This window comes from Anas acuta, chromosome 1, assembly GCF_963932015.1.
Source record: "Anas acuta chromosome 1, bAnaAcu1.1, whole genome shotgun sequence".
In the NCBI taxonomy this organism is placed as follows: domain Eukaryota; kingdom Metazoa; phylum Chordata; class Aves; order Anseriformes; family Anatidae; genus Anas; species Anas acuta.
In genome coordinates, this window is record NC_088979.1 from 7,131,844 (window position 1) to 7,156,467 (window position 24,624).

Genomic DNA, 24,624 nt, shown 5'->3' on the forward strand with positions numbered 1-24,624 from the left:
TAAGGAACTTTTTTTTTTTTTTTTTTAAATGAGAACATAAGTCATTTCCCTGTTTATCCAAAATCTTATTTTCAGATTCAGTGGGAATTGAAATAAATGAAAAATTCAACAGAACCCCAGAGGGTTACACCTGTTGGGTATAGGAACAGATGTGAAATATTTTTTTCCTTGACTAATGTCAGACTACACAGAGAACTGATGATTTCTAAGGTATATAACCGCAGAGGGCTTCTTACACAAGACAAATTATCACTGAGCTATTTAAATTTGTAACTGCAGTAGAAGTGCAAACATGTTGATGAAATAATCACTTGGATTTGGCTGCATGGTGCTGTTCTGCTGCTACTGCTGCAGCATGCTGGGGCTACTGAAATTTCTGGTGGGATAGCTGCTGAAGAAACCCCTGGCAAAGAGCCCTGTTGACCAGTTCAGTACCACTGCATGAAACACCTCATGCAATTGGCATTATAAACTTGCAAGGTACCTACAGTCCTAATAACATACTGTTTTGCTTAAGTGTTATTCTCAAATAGTGGTTTCAGTTAGTGGAAGACAGCTCAGAAACTAACCGGGGGAAGAAACCAATCCATTGTGCTTAAAAAAAAAAAAAAAAAAAAGTCCATCGTTATTTTCTATAAAGAGGCTATTAAAATTCACCAGTTTCAAAGCCTACAAGCCAGAGAAATGTCATGGCTTTTCTTCCTATTAGATTCTATTTCATTTACCTGAGAATTCATCTGTCAAAACATCATTTCCCAATCCTTTCTTGCATGACATAAGAGATTTTTCTGCAGTCTATCGAATTATTTTCAAAGTAGAAAAAGCAGAAGTAGAATCAAATTCACAGACATATTGGGTCTCTGAAATACTGAATAAAGAATGCAAACTTCATGTAGGAAAAAAAAAAAAAAGAAAGAAAAAGAGAAAAAGAAGGATTCAGCAAAAGAAAAGTGAAGTGGTGAAAGCAGCTGAAAGGAGACTTAAATGGTAACATAATTCCGTTGTCGAAAAGAAGTATAGATTGGTAATGTAAAACTAGAGTCATTGTAAGCAACTTAAAAATATATATATATATGAAAATTCAATTTTGGTTTTGTGACCTGCCTTTTTTATGTAGATCCCCTGTGATAATTCATTTTTTTATATCATAGTAGCTCAAAAAACGATACGCACAGATACACAAACAAACACAGTTAATAAGATCAAACTTCCTAACACAAACCAGGACAGAGTGAGCAGCCAATAATTCATGATCTAATTGATGACGGTCTGCAAGGCAAGCATGTTTTGCCTAATGGGGTGAATGTCTCTTTATTAACTTACTACTAAATTATGTACTGAACTAATAGCATTGTCAGAGGCCTGTAAACAGTGCAGATATGAATCAGTGTTTTGTGGCAGTACTGTAATTATAATAACATCCTGAACAAGCTTTATGCCATTGCAATGTGCATAGAGCTGGTACTGATAGGCTTAATTCAAGATCAAAAGTTAACAGAGACTTAGGCAGTGAATCACAAGGCAGACACACTTCTGTTTTGATATATAATGACGGTGAAATAAAGCCAGTTGCCCAAGCTGGATTAGAGACACACTTATAAAGAACATGATCCCTCCTGGGAACAGCTCTTCACATTAATCTGAAAAAGCTCCTAATTTTTTCCTATTCTTACTCCCAATTCACTTCTCAGTAAGCAATCTAGAGCTACAAATGGATACCAACAGGTAACAACTGTCTGCCTGCTGCTGCTGGAGGGATTGAGGTTTCAGACTTTTTATCAGAGGCAAAGTACTGTCATTGCAGCCTGTGGGGCAAAGACCAAAGGGGGGTCTTTTATCAAATCACTTCCCAACTGGGGCCTTGCTTCTGTTCCCTCTCCTCCATTTCTTTTTCCCTTTGAGTTTCTCTGGCAAACTGGATGTAATTATACCAGCATACTTCTTAATTCTAATTTTCAAGTTTGAAAGAATAGCATGAATTTGTAGTGTTTCCTCTTTAGTTCATCTTCAGTAAGATAGAGGGAAAAAGAAAAAAAAAAAAAAAAAAGCTGACCAGAATGAAATCTTTGCCTTTAAATCCCTTTTTCTCAGTTTAATTTTTTATTATGAACAAAATATGCATGAGAGAGAAGTTCCTCTCTTGCTACATATATCTAAGTAAATTATAACACTTTGACACATCACAGTGGGTTAGTTGATAACTGAAGAGAACACAAATCTAATTTGTTAAAAACCTTTGCTGGTAGACACTTAACTGAAGCCTTAAGGCACAGAAATAGGAGAGAAGTAATCACTATTCTATTCCAAGCTTTCTGCCTGATTTACTGGATAACTGAGGGTAAGTTATTTAGGCTCTTGTCTCCAACAATTACCGTGTGTGCTACATTATTTTCCCACACCAGATCACTTGGAAAGCTAGGGAAAAATATCCACTGGGGCTGACTATTATGATGATGGTAGAACAAGGCAGCATGCTTTAAAAATTCTGCAGTTACATAATCCTAAACCTGCTGACAATCAGTAATTAGAGTAATATCAGGAAAGACACATTTGCAAAGGAAAGACAAACACTGCACACCCTTAGTGGTTTATAACCTACAGGATATGAGGGTATGTGTGCTGTCTGCCAAAGGTAACTGGCAGTAGACGTGCTTTTCTCAATGTGTTTAAGTGCTTACAAATACCCACACTCTTAAGGGAAAAAAAAAAAAAAAAGAAAAAAAAAAAAAGTATGCTCACAAATGGGAAGAGACTTGAAACCAGTTTCCTAGAAGAAAGAATGAATGAAATAGCTACAGGTCCAGGCAGCTTACCAGGGCAGGATGCCTGCGGGCACAACCACTTTCTTCCTTGACTCATTCCTCACATCAGCCCTCTTTCCTATTGAGCACATCTCAGGCTCAAATACCAAAAAAATCTTTGATACAACAGTATCCCTTGAAATTCAAGCCTAATGCTGTCCAAATCAATCTTACAGTCCTGCAAATAAACTCTTTCATATTCAGTTACTTAGCAGTAACAATGTGATCTTAGAACCACAGGTTCCGTAAGATTCCCTAGGCCACAAGACTGGTACAAAATGTAAGATTTCAACCCAGGTTGTATCCCAGATTCTTTTTGTCTTCTATATTCAAAGACCTTTTAAAATTCATGTTTCCAAATTTCCTTCACAAAATGGAAAAGTGCTTTTTCTGAATCTGGAAGCAATAGGTCAGGAATTCATATGTATTCATTCCTGCAGATAGATTTCTGAGAGAAATACCTCCACCATAAGACCAGAAAAAGACTGTGATAAACTATAGCTAAATTTTATTTATTTATTTATTTAACTTAAATTTGTTTCAGTTTATGACTACTGGAAAAAAAATAATATTTGGGGTGTCTTTGCTCTTTGTACTTATTCATAATTGACAACTTTTCATTATTCTTTTACTAGCTCTTATTTTAATCAAGTTTTACCAGCACACTGCTTCTAGTTCCATTAACTGATCACTTGTTTTCACAGAGTATGATAAATTTTTTGAATATATGCTGCATTTGAGAATCCAGAATTTCACTTATGATCAATAACTGTAAATAGAAGGAATTGCTGAGATGGTATATTGAAGTTCATTGTTTTATCTAGGCAACTGAGTCAACTACTATACTTTTTTTCTCAACACAAAGTCAAATAAAACTAAAAAAAAGGCACTAAGACATAAATTGCTGCAATTCTCTTTCTTTCAGATAGTAAAAGTCTAAATTCAGAGCCTTTTTATTAAAATGTAGATGCTTGCCCATGGAAAACTGATTTTTATGAGACAGAAGAAGCAGCTTTTATGCATCAGAAGTTTTAAAAGATCAAACTGCTAAGAGAAATTCTCCTTCAACTCAGTGGGAATGTTTGCTACTCCTTGAGCTTTTAGATTTTGTCTATCACTGACTTGAAAATCAAAGCTTCAAATAACCATGGTATGCAGCATTCAGCAAAAACTAATTTTCAGTTATTCCCAAGACTGTTATATTCACATTTACCTAAAGTAATCAAAGCCAAAAGTAATTATTTTGTATTCCGTGATGTTATTTACCAAAAGAAACCAGAAAAGAAGTTTCCTCTGCAGTATATGGACATCACAGAAGATTCCACAACTTTATGTATTTTGGCCAATGTACTTACCTAAAATGTTCTCTACAGTCTGAATTATGCAGTGTATTGTCTGTTTTACTAGCTGTAGATGTCAGCGTATTTCAGAGACGATAGTATTAAAAATAGTACGTGTTAATATTTGAAAGTTCAAGAAATTTTAAAAATCTAGTAGTGTTTTATCAAAATGAATGTAGCCTAAAGTGGCTGATAACTTTTACTGTTAAATATTGCTGTAAAGATATATGGGCCATGAAGAGATACAAACCCACACTATGCATTGTACCTACTGTCAATAAAAGTAGTGCTCCACAAAACTAAACAAAACCAAAACAACAGCAACAAAAACAAACATCACCAAAAAAACAACAACAACAAAAAAAAAAAAAAACAGAAAAGTAGAAATTTATTTACCTTTGTTCCACTCTCACAATCAAGTTTTATATATAAATAAAATATACAGAATCAGAGAGAAATTCAGGCTGGAAGAGACCTCTGGAGGACACCTAGTCCAAACTTTGAATTGAAAAGTTAAATCCTCAGGGTTTTGTCCAGACAAACTTTGGAACCTCTGTCTAAAGACAGAGGTCCCACAACAACCTCACTGAACCATCACTTACAATGCCTCACTAAACTACCCTCATTAAAAAAAAAAAAAAAAAAAAAGCAACTCCCACCACCACCATCTCAGACCCATCTAGAATTTCCCTTGTTACAACATTTGACTGCTGCCTCTAGTGCTTTCTCTCAACTGTTCTTCATGCTGGTCTTCATCACTACCACAGCACACTGATGACTCAGGTGCAAATTAGAGAATCACTGTACCATTTAGTTTGTAAAGCACCTCTTGAGATCATCTCATCCAGCCCTTCCTGCTGAAGCAGGGTTAGCTTGAGCAGGTTGTCCAGAAACATGACTGGTCAGGGTTTGAATACCTCCAAGGATGCAGGCTCCATAATTTCTCTGGGCAATTTGTCCCACTGCTTGACTGCTGTCACAGTAAAAAAACAAAACAAAACAAAACAAAACAAAACAAAACAAAAACTGTCTTGTCCTCAGATGGAATTTAACGTTTTAATTAATTATTGTATTATTTTTATTTTATGTCCATTGCTTCTTGACCTGGGCTCTTATTCAGAAGAGTAAGGCTCTGTCATCTTCCTTCCCTCCTTCACTGTCACAGTTATGAATATAAACTGCCCACCAGGACCCTCAGGTCCTTCCTGGTAAAGCTGTTTGCCACAATGCCAAGCCCCCACCGTCTACCACAATTGTTACTCCTTTCCAGGTTCAGGAGGTTATGTTTGCTTTTGTTGAATTTTGATGAAGTTACTGTCTACTGTTCCACTTGTCAGTATACCATACATACATGTAAAAGGTTTGCCAGGGTCTGTAGCATTAAGTCAATTTCTTGAAGGTCGCTTTCAGAATCAATCTATTTGAAGAACTTCACTGAGCTCAATTACATCAAAGGGACTTTATGTAAAATGCAGTAAAAGTGATTTTACAGGCTTTTATGATTTAAGAACAGGCAGTAGATTTAGAAGCCGGTTCAAACAGTCCACAATACTATATAATGTACAGTAGTTGCAGGAAGAGTCCAAGGCAAAAGTGGACACCAGAAAGTATATGTGTATATATTAATATATATATATAAATATATATATTTTTTTCTGTAAATGAACACCAATCTCCCTTTCTCAGGGACTCAGATAGGACTTCTGCTAGGTACATGGATTATTGCCTTTCTCGATGGATGTTACTGCATGTCATTGAGCTGCTGTTCCTACTGAGTGGCCTTAGCTGATAAACTTGCCATTAAGTAAAATTATTTGTCATGTAAGCAGAAGCTGCCCCAGGATAGCTCTCCTCTTCAGTGGCATATCGGTAAAGATCACTGATACATACATTTTCAGGTGTTCCTAAAACATGACAGGATTGTTTCCTTGCTAGCATTGTAGCAAAGTGAAACCCACTTCGCAGATAAAACAAGGAAAGGAGGAATTTTCCCCTAGGAAAACCACAGTGAAATAAAATAAAATAAAATCGTGCCATCCCAAACCTTTCAAACTTGGCGTTTATATGCAAGTAGCTCTCTTGCATTCCAGACATAAACTTTTCTTGGAAATCATGGTGAGGTCTTTTGAATGACTTCTGCCCTTACACTGTAAAATATTGAAAAATATTGAAAAATACGTTCTATAACAGTGTGTCTGTTCAGCTTGTGTTTGAGTGTAAGATTGAGAAAACCAAGTACAAATTCACATGTACTACAAAAACAAGAGCCTGTGGGAAACTGAGGCAGTAAAAAACACCTTTTGAGTGCTGAGTACAATACGGAGTTACTGGGAAGAAATTCCAGGTACTCTGTATCTCAGATACTCTATCTGGAATTGATACCGTGTGATATTCAGCTAAAAATTTGAGAATTTCTTACTAAGTGTAAAACCCACAGAATTAAGTCACTCCATTTTCCTAATGGTAGTTTTTAGAGACACGTTTTTAATATGCCTACAGTTTTATTTGAAGTAAAAAAGTTCTGCTAATTGAATTTGATCTAATTGCATTCAGATATTCTGTACTAACAAGAGAAGAATTTGATGTAAATGTGTTCTGTTTACAAAAGAGAAGAGCAAAAATACCAAGCCAAATATATGTTTATCAAATATTTTTACTACTGTGGTTAAATTTGAATTTCACTTCATTTCACTTCAAAATGGTAACAAATACTGTACTCTAAGACTATAATAATAGTCCTAGTAATAAGATAAACTTTTATTACAAAACACAAAGCTTGCCAGGTCTAATCTTAATATGGATTAATGAATTGCATTAGTACAATATCTTTTGTGGATTTAGAAGGACTTCTTAAGACTTACAACACAGTAATTACCAAGTAACCATGAGTTCAATTTACAGTTAATTAGTAAAGCAATGCATTACAAAATATTTGATTTCATATAAAGATAGTAAGACAAAAAAAAAATAAATAGCAGTGATGTGTGTCTTCTTAATAGCTTAAACCAGAACAGCTTCCAAAAGTAATAAGAACTCTACTAAAAAGATATTATTATTTTTGGAAAGGAATTCTTTCTTATTTGTGGTAGACACCCCTATGTTGTTTGTCATGTCATATTTGATAGTGTGATTTCCAAACATCTGCTTCCTGACATTGTTTTGCATGAAGCCCGTCTGGCCCAAAGCAGACATTTACAGTATAGATCACTATAGCTGAGGTACTTGAATGCTCTTGTACGATGTGATTCTTCTGTCATAGACATTGACTTTAGGATGTGATGTATGACAAAACAGAAATACCTAGTATTTTCTTCACTGACTGTTAGGGGACTCTAAAATGATTAACTTAGATGTATATTGCTGCACCTTCATCATGAAGTTACATGAGATTATTTCTCCTCTCTTTGTCTACAATCTTATTTATATCGTACACTCTTCAGGCAGTGCCAACCACCCTGACTCCTTATCACTGTAACAGCAAAAATAACATTATTTTCCTAAAAGGAATTACTAACCTAACATGAAATATTCAAAACTTCCTCTAAAAGCTGACCAATTCCTCATACTTTTATTTTTGAATTAAAGGACAAGGCTTTCCAAAAATGTTTCTGTTACCATCTGGTCACATTTCATGAATTTTAGGCCATCTGCTTTTTGGCAAAGACTGCTAGAGGTCAGGTTCTAGTGCTGAGATCATGAAAGCTTCAGAATTTTATCCAAAGTCTTTCCAGCTAAATTGCCTTTTTGCAGCATCAGCAGGCTTCACAACTGACATCTGAGTGCTGGTCTCTGTGACAGACAGAAACCTTTCTGAATTAAGTCTGTAAGGAAAGAAAAGCACAAGTACTTTTGTGGTACATTTTGGTTAAGACACGCACTACGATGTATTTGGATACCACAACTTTCAAGTGATCTATGTGTTTACCTCAGGAGCTACAGCAAAAGCATACTCTGGAGGTGACTCAAAATACAGAACAGAGTCATCGCATCCTCACAGAGACAAAAAGAAAAAAAAAGTTTGGAAATGCAGATAAGCATACCTCACTGCTGCAGTCAAACAACAGGGAGCATCTACAAATAGCTAAGGCTATTTAGGAATGGCTCTGTAGTTTGGGAAGTGTTGATAGCCTTAATATATAACATGAAAGCATAGCTCTTCAGTCATGAACATATAATGATCAAACAGAGAAGACTTTCTTGTTGATAATGACTTTTTCCTTCTCCTGTCCCCATCTCTCTTCTTGTACTAAATGAAATGACTGGTACAAAGATGGAGGTGGAACCAGCAAATGTCCCTTTATACAGGGCTTAACTAACCTTATCCCTTAACTGACCTTATTAGTATTTAAACTACTTAAAGCAGTTTTCCTACATTAGTAGAAAGGAGAGTCTAGTCATGTCATTTATTCCCCTTTACCACATGAAAGACCCAGTTCACACTGGACTCTTAGAGGACAATTTATAATAATGTAGCAGACAGTTTTTACCTGAGTCTTCCATCCTCTGCTGCAGCTCCTCCTGGTATAATCTTAGTTATGAATATCCCAGGATCATCCCCAATATGTGGGTTATCTGTTCCTCCAGCAATACTGAACCCCAGGCCAGAATTCCCCTGAAAAAGTAAAGAAAAGAAAATGCATCACCAGATGCTGGATTTCTACAGAACTTATTTGCAGTGCTCAAGGAAAGTATCCTTGCTTTTTAAAGAGAGCATTTTATTTGGCGACACCATACTTTCAGGTGGGTGACTCAGCCAGAAAAAAAAAAATAAAAAAATGTCAGTTAAAGAACAGAAGCTGCAAACACAAAGAACTCCCAGAGTTAATGGCAGAGTTAATGGATGCTTCTGCAGAAACAGGATTTGACCTAAATTTGTTTTCAAAAGCAGTCACATAAATTAGCATCTGAACTCCAATATGAATTTATCCAAGTCAATGAGAGCTGGAGGCTAAAAACACTTCAGAGCTTTAAAAAGACATTTTAAAAGCCCTTCATTTATAAATGGAAACAGTGAGTAACATTTAGCTCTGAAATATTTTAGTACATCATTTTCTGTTGAAAAGAGATCATTGTTCAGATTCACGTGCATATATTTATTTAAAAAAAAAAAAAAGTGTTTCTTTCATCCTACTGATTTGCTACAAGGAAATGTTCGAAATATTCATTATTAAGATCTTTTCAATAATCCTATTTACTGCTACTGCTACTTATGATGATACCATGAGAAATAAGTTGGTATGCATGCACATACATACACAGAAATGCAGCCACTGTTTCTCACATACAGTTCTAACCAGCAATTCCAACCCATTTTTGGAAATACATTTAAGTTACTACACTTTTTCTGTGTAAATAAATATTAATCACAGACATTCTTTTGAAATACAATAATATATTCAATGTAATACAATACTGAATGGAGTCTCCATTGTCCCAAAGTATTTTACAATTAGGTATTTAGGCATCTTTCTTAGGCATCTTTTAGGCATCATTAGGTAATTAGGTATCTTTCCAAAAAACCATGGATGTGGTTTCATTTCTATGTAGTTCTTGGGAATGAAGTCGTCTTTTCCACAGAGTTTTGCTTTGTACTAATTCTGATCACATTCTTCATTCAAGAATGCATTCTTCATAGTTGTACAGGACTATTGCTATTGCAAAATACGTCCAGTGTTGTGGTGCTGTGGATAAAATACATTCAGGGCACTGAAAGTATCTTTTTTTTTTTTTCCCCCATTATTTCATGCAGCATCTCAGATTACTGGTAATTGCTTCTCATCACTGCTGTTGTGCACAGACACCTAGTTCAGTCCTAGTGACAAGAACTGTTAATAAAAATAGCAAATAGCAACTCTTAAAGAGCTTATTTCTGACTTTTTAAACTACGGTTCAATTAGTAGCGCAGGCGCGTGTACTTTGTGTACGAAAATCTGCATGTTGCCTGTGTGCAGTGTGTCAAATTCTCAGTTCTGTTATCAGTATTCTACATTTGCAAACGATGCAGTTCTCATTACTCAGGAGATGTCCAAGGAATCTGCAGCTCTGCTATCAGCATATAATTGTGAATAAAGTTTCAGTACAGAACTAATTTATAATCCAAGGAGAAAGATTTAGAATTACACATATCTTAATGCTGCTCAGGTATCTATAATATGAAAAACATAACTTTGTGTGTACATATAACAACATTTTCTCTAGTGTTAATAAGTATCTCCAGGCCAGCATTATGAACCTATGACTTAATCTCTCTTTCATCATTGGAATCATCTCAGATTAAGGTTATTTTCTGTGCACTTAACCATACAGTGCACTCAACACCAACTTGCACTCTAAACAATATGATAAGAATAGTTTCCTGTAAGTTCTTCTATATGTCAAGTTATTAATGAGTTCAATCTTCCAACATATGAGAATGAAAAAAATGTATGCATATACACACTTCAGGAAGACTGGAACCTTAAAACAATGCTAAAACCAAGGACAAATTTCTAGAAAGTTTATTAGAATAAGCAATATTTTATTTTTAAGAAAAAATAAAAACATTAAAACAAAATTATTGGTTTTACCTAAAATCCAAAGAGATTTTAAAAGTATGCAATAATCTGTGCTTCTAAATAGAGATTGATTTCCAAGTCCCCAAAACTCACTCTTGATGGGGAAAGAGGATTGCAAGGAGAAATGTTGATATAATTTTTAGTTGAATTGGGAACACAAATGACTATATCATAATAAAAGAGAATAAAAAAAAAAGTCTGTAGAGCTTTATAAACCATCAAAGCTTGCCTGTTACGTGGGGTGTGCTTACCTGCTACAGGTCTTCACATAAAGTTCATTAAAATTCTTACCACGAAATAATTTTTCTGGAAAGGTTTTTCAGTTTCCCTGCACTCTCCTTCTCCTACCATACTCTTTTCCATTAACATTTTAGAGGGAGAAAATACAACTATACTGACTGTAAGCAGCAAACTGCTACAGGAGAATCAGTACTAGCCCTTAATATTTATCCATAAATGTGCGTCTTCTATACTGCAAGACTATTCTGGTTTTGCCCCTTAGGAATAACATTTAAAAGAACAGGGCAGTGCTTCTCATTGGCACTTTTGTACCCAGAAAATTACAAGCAATTATTCAGGTTACAGACCTTAACTTGATCAACAGGATATACAAGCTGTCAAACACTAGCTGGCTCAGCAGCTAGGTATATCCCTGCAAGGCTTTCCTGCACCACAAAGTGAGTTGCAAAAGTTAAGAGCAATTAAACTTTTTTTTTTTTTTTTTTTTTCCCTCTTCTCCCAGTGTAGTTCTTAAAGGGTCTTCATTCGCTCCATAGACAGATATTCTGTCTTTGCATGGGGGCATTTCAGGTCATGGCCAACAAGGCTAAAAGCATGCCTGCCACCACTCCTGGGTCCTATTAAGAGCCTTGGGTTGAAAAATAACATAAATAGTTAAAAGCTCTTCTATCTCAGTTCTGAGCAGCAATACTGATGTTTATGTTCCTCCTCTTTCCTCATGCTTTGCCCTGTCTTCCTAATGTACAGGTTCATCAGCATATGGTTGTTGTGTTAAAAACTCATTGCAGTTAATGAGCTGTAACCCCAAGTATCAATTATGCACTGCCTATTAGCACTACAGTTCCTGAACCATTCTACCAGGGCTAGCTCCCCACCCTCTACTTTTTGCATCTCCTTTGTCCCCATCCCAGAAAAATAAAATATTTGTTCATTATCTTCACACCTTCCAAGCCTTTTCTAGGTGTATCTCTGTCTCCCAGCCATTTTGTGTTTACCAATCAAAGCGTGTACAGTCATTCAGCCCAAAACAACAGCTGAACCATCACTTAGCCACTTAGCATTTTCCACAGTGCATTCATGCTTTCTCTCATGTTTGGGAGTTATTCACCATAAATACCTGTAATGTTAATTCACTGTCCTCCCCCTATTCAAAGGATTATTTTTATTGGATCCTTACAAGTAACAACAAACTCAGAGCCTTGGTGATGATGCTGATAAATGGTTTAATAAGAACAAATAACAGCTGGTTTAATAAGAACAAATAACAACATATTTGGGGGGCAAAATACTCTGAACAAGTCTCAGACAGATGTACCAGCTTCAATGACATAGCTCAAACATGATTATTCATATGCCTAAATATATGTTTCCAGACCCAAATCATTTTATGTTCCATTTATATTAGCTGAATTCTCTCTTGACCTAAATATATCCCTTTGTTCTCAATTGCTACTACTATAAAAACCTCATATAATTAGCTTCTGACTATACTGGGAAGACATGCATAAAATTACTCAGCAAAATATGTACACATATATATATATATTAATTTTGGTTTAGTTCCTTACTACCTTCCCCATCTCTTATTGCAAGGCTTCAGTCATGAGCACAGCCTAGCAAGAAGTGTAGCACTATACAACATGTCCAGCTTGGCTCAAAGAATTACATTGCCTCAGTTTCTCAGCTTCTCTCTCTGCCCAACTTTACTTCTCAAACACAGAAACTTCTGACAAACCACCAAATCAAAATAATTGATCCCAGCCCAGCCTGAGAGGCCTCTTTCCTGTTTTCATCTGAAGGGAAGCTCAATCCTTCTTCTTAGGGTTTACTGCATAAGCCTACCTCCTTTATGCCTTTTCCAGTCCGGGCTTTCCACCTTTCCAGGGTCAGACAAGCTCTTTATAGCTCAGCCTGAGATTGGAAGAAACCTGGCCATAATTCTCCTGGCCCTGAAGGGGCAGACAACCTCTGCCAGAGACACAGTATCACTGTGGGTGACTTGTGCTGTACCTTCTGCCAACACCGAAAGGCAACACTTAGGATCAGAATAAGATGATGGCTGATTCACATGCCAGGGAAAGAAAACAAAACTTGCAAGTTCTGGCCAGTTTGAATCTCTCCCCTCAAGACTTGTTAAACTGCCAACATAAAGATCACAAAAATAAAATGAGAATCCCCAGCAGGTAATGGTTTTGGGTAGCCAGAAGGCCATGAGACCCATTCTTCTTCTTACCTAGCCTTCCATCTTGAGCTCTTCTCCTTTCATATGTCACTGTGAGCAGCCATGCTGCACCTTTACATGTTGCAGCACTTTTATTTTGTCACAGAGCAACCCTCAGAAGTGCTCCACACTGACTTCTGTGGAAATACTTATGTTTCTACAAATGATCTTTTCCTTAATGTGTCTCTTTTTATTTTATTTTATTTTATTTTATTTTATTTTATTTTATTTTATTTTATTTTATTTTATTTTATTTATTTTATTTTATTTTATTTTATTTTATTTTATTTTTCTTATTCAGTCTGCCCCTTTGCATTAGAGGACAGATTGATTATGAATTATATAAATTAATTTGATCTTTATTAATATCACAGAAGAATAAATGCCAAAAACACAGAAATCAAATCAGATATGCACAAAGGCAGACTGAGTTCTTCCCTAAATAAGGGTCATATGTTTTGTATTTTAGCATGCTAAATAGGCATACAATTGTATATGGGTTGTTTTCCTTTTTTTTTTTTTCGTTATAATCAGTAAGATGATAACTCAGTTTTTGACACCAGCTACAGAGAATCTTTCTGAATGACTTAATTACTTCAGAACTCCCAAAAGAACTGATAATGTTCTGAAGTGACATGATTTTGAAACTCTCTGGCATTTAAGTTGGAAAAATAATAGACATGAACTGCACAGTATTTATTTGACTGTTACTACAACCTCACCCAGTAATGAAAGCACACCAAGACACCTATTCCAGAGTCCCTTACTTCGTTCCAATACAGAATGAGAAACTGCATTTTCCAGAACAGACTCTAGAGGCCAAGAATTGATTCAGGCTACAAGACATATTCCCACAGCCTCTATGCCTGAAATGATTGTCATGTTTTTATTATTATTATTATTATTATTATTATTATTATTATTATTATTACTTATAGTTTTAAAGGAGCCATTTTGCTGTTAAGGAACGTAAGTCAGTATTAATAAATGATTTTATGAAATCTGTAATGTGCTGAACTAGGCGAATAGCAAACCAATAGAAATATGTAAACAAAACACTTGACACAAGCCTGCAAAGCTTTGCACTGGTTTAAAGGGAAGGCATTGCCAAGTAAGGATGTCAAGTCCTTGGTACAAGATTTTTTTCCTGCTTCTCAGCAAATTTATATCCAAACACAGCATCACAGAAATGTATGATGACTCTTCCACTAGGCCCTCAGAAATGCTACTTATCAGTACAGAGGAAATACACTGGTCAGAGCACATTTGTGGAGAAAGCATTCAATCTGTTCATGGGACCATGTAAAAGAGAATCAAAACTCTAGACACTCGCTAACATTTAAACTTGTGCTTGTTGCTGTTTCTTTGGGGAAAGTTTTATAGATTAGAGAAAGGAGAGAAGAGGAGAGGAAAAGGGAAAAGGAACAATGATAATATACATATGCAAAGTGCTGCGAAGTTTTGAATGAAAATGATAGGGCAAAAAATGGCTAATTAATTAATAAATAACTTGATCTGATTTGTAATCTTGCAATAATTGTTCTGATTCCCTACAAAATTCTGAGACTTTAAAAAGAAAATCTTCTTTTGCCAAACCACATATTTATAAGAAGCAGAATTTTATGTATTAAAGAAAACATAATCAGGAACACACTGCCTACTTTGTTTATTCTTGACAGGGTAAGTATTTCTAAGTTTCTCTCAGGATGTTTATTTTATTTTATTTTATTTATTTCATTTCATTTCATTTCATTTTTTCCCTGCCGGCTTCCCACTTTTACTCTGATGTTCACAGACAAATATATGGAATGCTCTTCTCTCTCAGAGCTTTTACAGATGGCTTAAAGTATGAATTGCTGTCTAAATTGGCAGGCTTTATCAGAGCAAGTTTAGTCAAGAGAAAGCTCACAAAATGATATCTGACTCATTCCTAAATACATGCCTTTTTTTGTCTCCATTTATTACAATTTTAAGGGACCCTACCAACTTTGTTATTTGATACTCCGTAAAAAGTTGTCTGCTGAATTTAACAACGAATGAGGAGTAGCCTTCAGTGTTTTAAGAGCACCAATGGCCTATAGGTTCAGTAAACCTTTTCCTTTCTAACCAATGCTATTTTTCTCTTGTTTATGCAAAATTTCAAAACACTTTAATATACAAATTTAAATTTTGTCCTCTGAAGTCAGTATCACATTTGACAGAATATCAGAATTTGACATAGATGCATCAAAATCCTAATGATTTTCAGCTTTGGTTGCTACATAAATTCATTCAAGGCCCCTTCTTACTCTGTGTAAGTACTGCACATTTTTTTGACTGTGATGTTGGCTTAGGAATTATTTATTTTTGTTAAAAAGGAGAAAGATTTTCTCGTTTTTCTTTTTTAAACAAGTAAATGTGGCTGCAAGGAAACATTCATTCACAAACTACTCTTGAGACTATTTCAGGTGGTGGAAAAACTGTTGGAAATTCTGTGACAAAAACTTGAAAATTGACCCTTTATTTGTTTGAATAAGATGTATCACTCTGTAATCACTTTTAATTTTTAGATTTCTGTTTAATTGCAGTTATATTTCTGAATCCTTACAAAAAGTAGAATATGAATCTAATACTACAGCTGTTCAAAACAGTTTGGCTGGTATACTCAGAATTTTTTTTGTTGTGTCTAAAATTCATCTCTCACAGAGTACCTTTTTAATATCAAAGCCAGATTTTACAAAATAGTAGTACATGAATCCTGGCTAAGACTGACGCCAGATTTGATTCCACTTGGGGTTCTTCCCTCAGGGTACTTCAGTTTCAAATGAAATAAACAAAACAAAACAAAACACCTTCTCCCATGAGACAAAAGAATTAACATCTTCTTGCATAAACCACATTTTTCCTTCTTTTAAAGGATTAGGTTTCTCTCAGTACTACACAACAGCGTGAGTAAGTGAAAGCTGAGAATAAACCAGCCCTACAAAACTGGGGGTGGTTGTTGTGTATTTGTAGCAAGAGACAGGGCAAATAAACATTTAAGGACTGTGAGGAATAGCATTAAACAAGCATCAATCAAGTTAATCAGTTCCTTCAAATGAGACAAATGATTGAAAACTCTGACCATAATTGATGGCCATGGGATGAATTGATACAAGCCAGGATTAGCTGTTGCTCTGAAATAGTCTTTGATATGCTTTCTCTTTTCCTTTGTACTATAGCAGATAAATGTACTTAGTTTGACACCAAGATGGTTATATGGAGTGACTACCATTGGCTATACCAAGCTTAAGAAGAGAGCAACCTTTGGAGGTAGCTGAAAAGATCAGTGGATGCTAATTATGTCTCATTGGGTTCTTATTCTGTCTGTAATGTCTATAGATGTTGTTCAATGATATTTTTCTCTACAAAGTACTTCTCAACTGAAACATACAACTTCCCTTTATCCAACAGATACAGGATTTTTTCTGTCTATCTCTCAGCCATAAGGATGCAGATTATACTTAGCATGGGTATTTCACCCATCAGCCAACAATGCCCAGTTTAATAGCACAAAGCCACAATGCAAACAGCTGAACAAGTTAATGTTTCATGCCAGAACAGGTGATTTTGTAATATGCAAAACAGTTCCATCTAATACAGGATTTTGAAAGAAAATGTATGTACAACTCTATTTCTCAAGGTTCTAGGATTCTTATCTGGACTTCTAACAATTTCTCAGCATTTACACTAACATTATTTTTATATTCTGAACAAAGAGTTATACATGCTAAATTACCAGACCATTTCCAGCCATTCAGTATGTGACTGTTTAGCCATCTCCCATCTTAATACATCTTTCTAATCCTGCCAAACCTGGGGAACCTGATAGGAAAAAAAGACTTAAATAATTTCAGCAGTTTTCAGTATTTTCACATTCCATCCTATACTGTACTTTTCTTCTACTATGTTTTATACAAAACTCAAGTTTTAAAAGCCTAAACATCAAAGCCACTTTTCTGTCTCATTCAGAGAGCAAGGATATTTGCATATTTATCCGAGTACTGTTGAACTCTTTTGTACTTTCAAATCTACTCAAGAGTAACATAATTCATGAAATTCTCACTTCTCCCACGTATGCTGGCATGCTCCCCAGAGTCGGAGTTTTGAGACTCCATAGTTATATTACGCTCCATATGGTACAGATTTTCTCCCTCACAGTACCATTTGTTGTTTTCAAGCCCCTTATCAGGGTCAGCACATTCATTACAAAACCACAATACACACAACTACAACTGCCTCCTTCGTTTACTCTCACTTGTTATCAGTAGAGGAATATTGTTCTTTCAGCTCTACCCAAGTGAAGTACAGCCTTCAGGAGGAAGAAACAAAGGATTTTTATTTTTGACCATATGTGTGAAATGTACAGCTCTGTAAAACAGCAAATCTAGACCAGGAATGAAGCCACTACCAATAATTAAAAAAAAAAAAAAAGAAGAAGAACCTAGTGTGTCCTATGTCAATCTGTGTATACAGATTGATACTGATGCAAAAAGATAGATATGAACTCTCTTCAGGTTTGGTTTTCAAGACCTAAGAATTTCAGACCTTCCTTTAAAGGGACATAAGGAAATAAGATTTTTCCTTTAATTAAAAAAAAAAAAAAAAAAAAAAGCACTAAACCCACAAAAATAGGAATAATAATAATACAAGGAATCAGGAACTCCCTCTTCTAAGTTGAAAAACCTTTAAATAAGGGATACTGCTATATAAGATTTCCCCTATGACAAAGAAGAATGTCACCACCCCTCTTCTGCATCTCTACTAAGTGCACATTAACAGCTTCTGAGCTGTGACAAATGTGCATGTCTACTTTTTTTTTTTTTTTTTTTTTTTTCCCAATATGCTTCTTGTCCTACTTCAATATTCTGTGTAGGGATGTTTTTTCTCACCATCATGGGGGCATCATGACCTTGCCTATTCTCTCATACAGAAAAATAGGCACCATACATCCTCTTTTAGTTAGATGCATACAGTGAAAGCAAACAAATGTCACAGAACACACAATCTGATGACTAGCTGAAAAGTAGTAGGGGAGAAAACTAAATATAAAAAAAGTTTTGTCAAAACACGAATGCACATTCTTCGGAGTGGAATTCTGCTTCTAGGGAGTGAAAGGTTTCAGTTCACTTGAAAAAATCTTTGTTTTATTGTGTCACTCCAGGCTAGTGCTAGACTTCTCATCAGCCATAACCTGAGAGCTTTCTGAACTCCCAGGACTCCACAATCAAAGTGAAAAAATCAGATCAAGGAAAGGAAAGCACTCACTAAGTGATAATAGTAACTAGACATAAGGAAAAATAGCAGTAACAATAGAACACTGACAAGAATTGGAAGAATAGCAAAACTAGCTTTGAAAACTTTGACATGATCATCACTGAAGTTTTCACAATGCAATTACTTGCAAAAACTGAGGAAATTAAGAGTTGTTTAAATGCTTGTAAGCCTGTGTCAGAGGTAGGCAGTCTCACTTGGGCTTAGGGAACAAAAAATGATTTTAGTGAAGCTATGGAAACCAACTAGGTTTCACCACATAGTACTAGCAATTAAAAGGAAATGAAGAGAAGGAACTTTGTTCCTCTCTAAAGGATGACACACCTCTAATCCCATTCTGCTGATAATTCACTGCCATACAAAGAGAAGTTGAAAACCCCAGTGGTTGTCTTGTGAGTATGTGGAAACCCAACACTTTTCTTGGTTAAACCAGTTTGTAGCTTGAAGTCTTTTTGTTGAAAAACTGTTGTGTATCTAAATGGATTTACCTGCACAGATTGCTCGAGTATGGTAGCTCTGTAAAGTACTTAGGGGAGTTTGAGATACCTTGAATATGAAAGTTGCTGGAATAAGCCCAAGTTGTAAGTTATACTCTAAGCTACTGCTCTTTTCCTTTTGATTGCCATATCCACAAATATGAAATGAGTATATAGATTTGTTCTCATCTTCCAATTTAATTATTTTAGCATTATTAATGTATTATAGCCCAAAGATTTATTCTAGTGAAATACATAGATGGTTAACCATCTAGAATAAAATTCTGGAATGTTTACATCCATTACAAAATGTTGATAATCTCTAACAATTCTCTCTAACAATTATTCCATCATCCAGCATCAAAGGCAAAACAAACGAATGAGTAAAACTCTTAATTTGCTTCTTTATTCAAAATCATGAACTCCAGGGCATGTAATCTTGAAGAAAAAGCAAAACTTGAATGAACTAAAAGGCCCCTAAGGCTTTCAAGTTCAAGCACAAATCCTGATGGCAAATGACTGAATATTCTTGCTATTGCATCACTTACCTTGCCATCATTGCACTCCTCTAGTGGCTGTGCACAGAGTTTAGCATTGATACAGCTTTTAATACAAATTAAAGCAAGCTTTTGAAATACTTTCCTATTTTGAGTAACACTTATGACTTTTGCTTTGTGTCAACTGTAAGTTTCACTGAGAAGAAACACAAAGAACAAAAAATAACATAAAATGCAAGTCATTGTTTTTCAGAGAAAAACCTTCTAAGCCTTACTTTTTTCCCAACTTTGTCCTAATCCTATTTTAATATAACATTTCATTTCAGTGAACATTTTTTTTTTTTTTTATACTCAGCAAAATTGACTGTATATGACCCTAAGCAGTCCAACATAGCTTCAAAAGTGTCTGCTTTTGAGCAGGATCTTAGACTAGATGATCTCCACAAATACCTTCCACCCTGAATTATTCTCTGCTTTTATTAAATTCTAGTGTCACAAATATTATATATATTTTTTTTCAAAATCTGCTTTCAAGCTTATAATATTTTGGTCACTAAAAACTCCCTTCTGAATTTTATCTTAAAAATTACATGATAGTTAAACATTGTGCACGTGTACCTAAAAAAAGTCCTGTACCTTGAATAACTTTCAAACACTTATTTGAAAGTAAGCAAATTAGTTTTGTCACATAAGAAATGCACAGTAGCTATCCCTTTACATTAGAAACATCAATTTTACATGTGCCCTTCTGAAAGGAAGAAGTGAATAGCAGTCTTTAACAAGATGTCTGTCTGTAAAACCTAATTAAAAACATTCCTGTCCTCCTAGAAATTGGTTGAGGTAAGATTCAGTGTTCCTTTATTTATATCAATACTTTCATTAAGCTTGGTTAGGTTATGAATACATTTTGCATATATATATATAAATAAATATACAGAGTACAATGCAACAGAAGTAGACTGCTCTTCCGTACAATATTCCTGTAATAACTTGTAATATCAGATATTATTTTTATTGGAAATTCAAAGAAACTCTAAATTCTCATGTACTATTACAGATTTGTGTCATGGTAATGAATCATATTAAGTCATATTAAAAATAACTAGGATACGTTAATAGCAATATTCAAGCTAAATAACATTTTTTCAAAGCAAACTGGAAATAGAAAGTCCTCTCTTCCCCAGCTTTACAGATGCCACTTTTGCCCCTTTGAAGGTGGTAGGAAGAGAGGCTGAGGAACAGAGGAGTCTAGACTGAGATTCCTACCATACAAATGAAAGTTAGATGAATTAGAATTTGACCAAAATTATTTTTAAGAAGAAAAGCAAAAGACAATCAAGACTCAAAACTCCAAATTATTTCCACCTGGTATTAGACTCTCTATGGAAAGATCACAGTCTGAGATGCCTCTGGGTCAAGGCTATGTGGCTCACACAGGTAAGACTATTCAAGGGCAGTAATAAGTTTGACAAGTCGAATTTTCAGAAAAATCATCCTATTCATATTGCTGTCTGAGAAAATATCAGTATTTCAAAATAAACAGCCACGCTATAAGTATATCCTTTTAAAACCCATCTTTTATCTGAATTCCTAACACATTATGTCTAGTTTACCTAGTATTAGCAATAGTTTTCCTGTCACTAGAAGACTATTTTTGCTGATTCATTTTAGGAGTAGCACTCTGAGAAGTTAACCTGAAATTCCTGTTGGTATTTCTTCTGTTCCTGCAATGAAATCCACATACATTCCCCTGACAGTAAAAAGCAAAAAAAAAAAAAAAAAAATGTATTTAATGTGAAAGAAAAGCTAGAATTAGCTCTTCAGAAAGTGAAAGAGCCTCTGTGTGTACACCTTGGCAATGCAAATGCAAATTTGAAATTTTACTCATAAAACACTCACTGAAAAATAAACAGTATGCTCCTGATACTACAGCCTTCTAAATTAACTTTACTTTTCAACGGTACTGGATAAATTCAGAGAAAGAAGCAGTTTCAGTAGAGAGAAGGGGGTTGCTAATTCAGCATTTGTTAACATCTCTAGAAGTGAAACTTTCCCTCTCTGTTTATTATTATTATTATTATTATTATTATTATTATTATTATTATTATTATTATTATTATAAGCATTCACATTAATTATTGTCATTTCAGGGCTTTTTAATTCCCATACCTCCTCCTAAAGGGGAGGCATTTCTCTTGCCCTCTTCAGAGCTACTGAACTGTAGTGGGTTTTGAAGCAGGGTATTGAACATCACTCTACTGAAATCATAGAATACTCATGAATAACACCAGCAGAGTGCATTGACCTGTAAGAATGAGGTAAGATAAACATCTTTTTTGTATGATTGTACATTTTTTGGAAAAAAAAAAAAGTGGCATCCATTTTATTTGGTTTCCAAAATATGTTCAGTAGAACATCTTCAGTTAGGGTAGGCACACTACATGTCCTCTATCTACACTGTATAGAAAGAGACACTTCTGCAGTGCAATTCATCAACATGCAAATTGGTGCAAGTCAAAATGTTTCACATACATTTATCAGTTGCAATCAACCTTCATTTAATAGTTTCTTAGCCCTGGCATGCAATTTTTGCTCTAAAATGAGAGAGAAAATTGAGGTAAGAAAGGGTGCTAAAAAGCAAGAAAGAGAGAGAATGAGATCAGAATAACCAGCAGCTCAGTGATGAAGAACTCATCGGAGCTGCCAAACCTGAACCAAAATACTGCTCTGGAACAGACACCACTGGGGTTTCCATTTCAAAGGAGTGCCTTGATCAACAGGCACACCATCTCTGAGCTAATGAATATATAATTGTATATTCAAAGTGGAACAGGTCCAACAGGAGAAAGACACACCTCATCAAATCTAGGCATTCATCATAGACAAATACCTGCTATACATCGGGCAGAAGAGGCATGTCAACCCCATTTTCCCACACATTGGATAAGTATTTTTATCATGATTATGAATCCTTTTCCTGTCACTTTACATATTTCCCCCAAGGAAACTTATGAAAGGTATCGTTTTTTTGCCAGTGTGCAGTGGAGGCAGGAAAAAAGATAGATAACTTTGTGATATAACATTTCACATCAAGCTCTCATCCTGCTGTCAGTGGTATATGGGTAACTTGGTTGGCATTTCCTAAAATTCCATCTGCAAATTCACTACAGAAATTGTATGTATAATCAAAAAAATATTTAACATAAGGAACTTACATTGTTTGTATTCATGCATGTTAAATATTTATCTTTACCTTTTTAGGTTTGTTTAATACCTTATTCAAAGCACAAACATGGTTATTTTAAGCATCAAATATATTTCCATTCCCATGTCTGATTATGAAAAGCATCAACTTAATCTGAATACAAAGATACACTAATGCATATGCCTCTTCTGAATACTTTGTCCTTATACTGTATAAAATCCAGACTCCATTCTGCATCACAATTTTATTTTGCTTGCCTAAGTATATACAAGTATAAATCTACTGCTAATAATGGTAATACCCTAAAAAAGCAAGGGGGTGACAGCATTTTGTAGTGTAAGTAAGATTGTTCATTAATATTCTATAGCTAGCAAACAAATTATAGTCATTGTAATGTTATCTCCTTGTTACCAAATGTATGTGAAAGGCAAAAATCTATCAAAGAAAAATGGAAAGCATTGCATGGGATTAAGTTTTAGCATTTATTAAGGCTTGTCATCATCTACAAAGTCATCCAGGGAAAAATAAATAAATTGATCCATGTGCAAATTACAGACAGATGTTTGTTATCGACAAACTTGACATAGACATACAGAATCAAAAGATTATCTCCACTGACCAGAACATTGGTCGCACGAAGCATATAGGACATACTAGCATAGACTGTAACATTAGATTTGGCTAAAATATCCAAGGCATGCATAATGGCTTATGCCAAATCTGGCACTCTTGGAAAGATTAAGATTCCAAATGGAACAATCAGTGAGTTAATGAACAGCTTTAAAACAGACAAATGAAACAGCCATTAAAGACACTAAAAACAAACAAACAAACAAAACAAAACAAAACAAAACAACTTTTTTTTTTTTTTTTTCTGATGTGGTGGGATATATGAAAAACAGAGGAAGAGAGCATGACTGTTCTACAAATATCTATCCATTTCAGTGCTTGCCTCAGCTCTCTCTAGTGTCACGCTGCACTAACATCTGAAATGATGTTAAATAAAGTAAAATAAAATCCTTAATTTCTGGCAAAGTTTTTTCCTATGATAAGGCATCTCGAAGTACAAAGGAAGAAAAAAAAACAATACAAAACAAAACAACAACAACAAAAACAAACACAAAGAAAAAAAAATAAAACATGGGGATAGCAGAAGAGGTCAGCAACACACAACAATAGGCAGCCTGTCCCCTTCACCTAGTGAAGACTCAGAAACACATTATGGGCTTTATTTATTTTGAATCTGAACAACTATATGCATCATTACAAAAGGGATAATAGATGTCTGTGAATTTAATGATTTAGCTCTTTTAAGCTGACAAAACAAAAACAAAACAAAACAACAACAACAACAAAAAAACACCCAAACCACAACAACAAAAAATGAAACACCATAAAACTAGAAAAATAATTGGTTTGATAATTCTGTAGTTATACAGAAAGTAAATATTAATTCTGATAAAAATAGTTTTACAGCTCAGTGACACAGAAATATTGAAGTTACTCAATGCTGAATTCATTGACAAAAATACTAATACTCTGCAACATATATTATAATTAATTTAAGGTGTGGCTACAAAGAATTCTCTATAGAACTCAAAATATGCTGTCAAAACAACAAACATAAAAATAAGAAGAGAATTAGAATAAACTAAGAGAAACTTCTGAAGCTTTTGAAAGTTAACTAAAGTTCTGCATGTAACTCTTCACTAGATGAGATTTAACTTTAGCCTCAAGCAACACATTACATCTGTGCTGAAAGATGTAACATGATGCTGAGATTTTAGAGATATAATTTTATACATAAAATTTTATATGTAAATCAATATCACACTAGACAAAATGAATGCCTGAGCACTTAAGTAAAAAATACGTGATTTGACCCTTTCTAACAAGCCCAATTTTATAAATGTCCCATCTTTAAGCCTACACTACCATCATATGGGCCAAGACCAAAAACAGAATTGGGCATGTTTGGCCCCACCACTTCTTCTTGGT

At 34.8% G+C, this 24,624-nt stretch overlaps 1 protein-coding gene across 31 annotated transcripts in view; it reads right to left on the reverse strand.

The window, feature by feature from the left end:
- The window catches only part of DLG2 (discs large MAGUK scaffold protein 2), a 1,027,768-nt gene that overhangs the window by 339,770 nt on the left and 663,374 nt on the right, over positions 1 to 24,624 (reverse strand). For all 31 annotated transcript variants that reach the window (XR_011090260.1, XR_011090255.1, XM_068660895.1 and 28 more), the window contains one exon: positions 8,629 to 8,753. Coding sequence is in view for 29 of the 31 variants with exons in the window: in XM_068660895.1 (XP_068516996.1) it covers positions 8,629 to 8,753 (125 nt within the window). In the remaining 2 variants the exon portion in view is untranslated. The remainder of the gene's footprint in view (positions 1 to 8,628; positions 8,754 to 24,624) is intronic.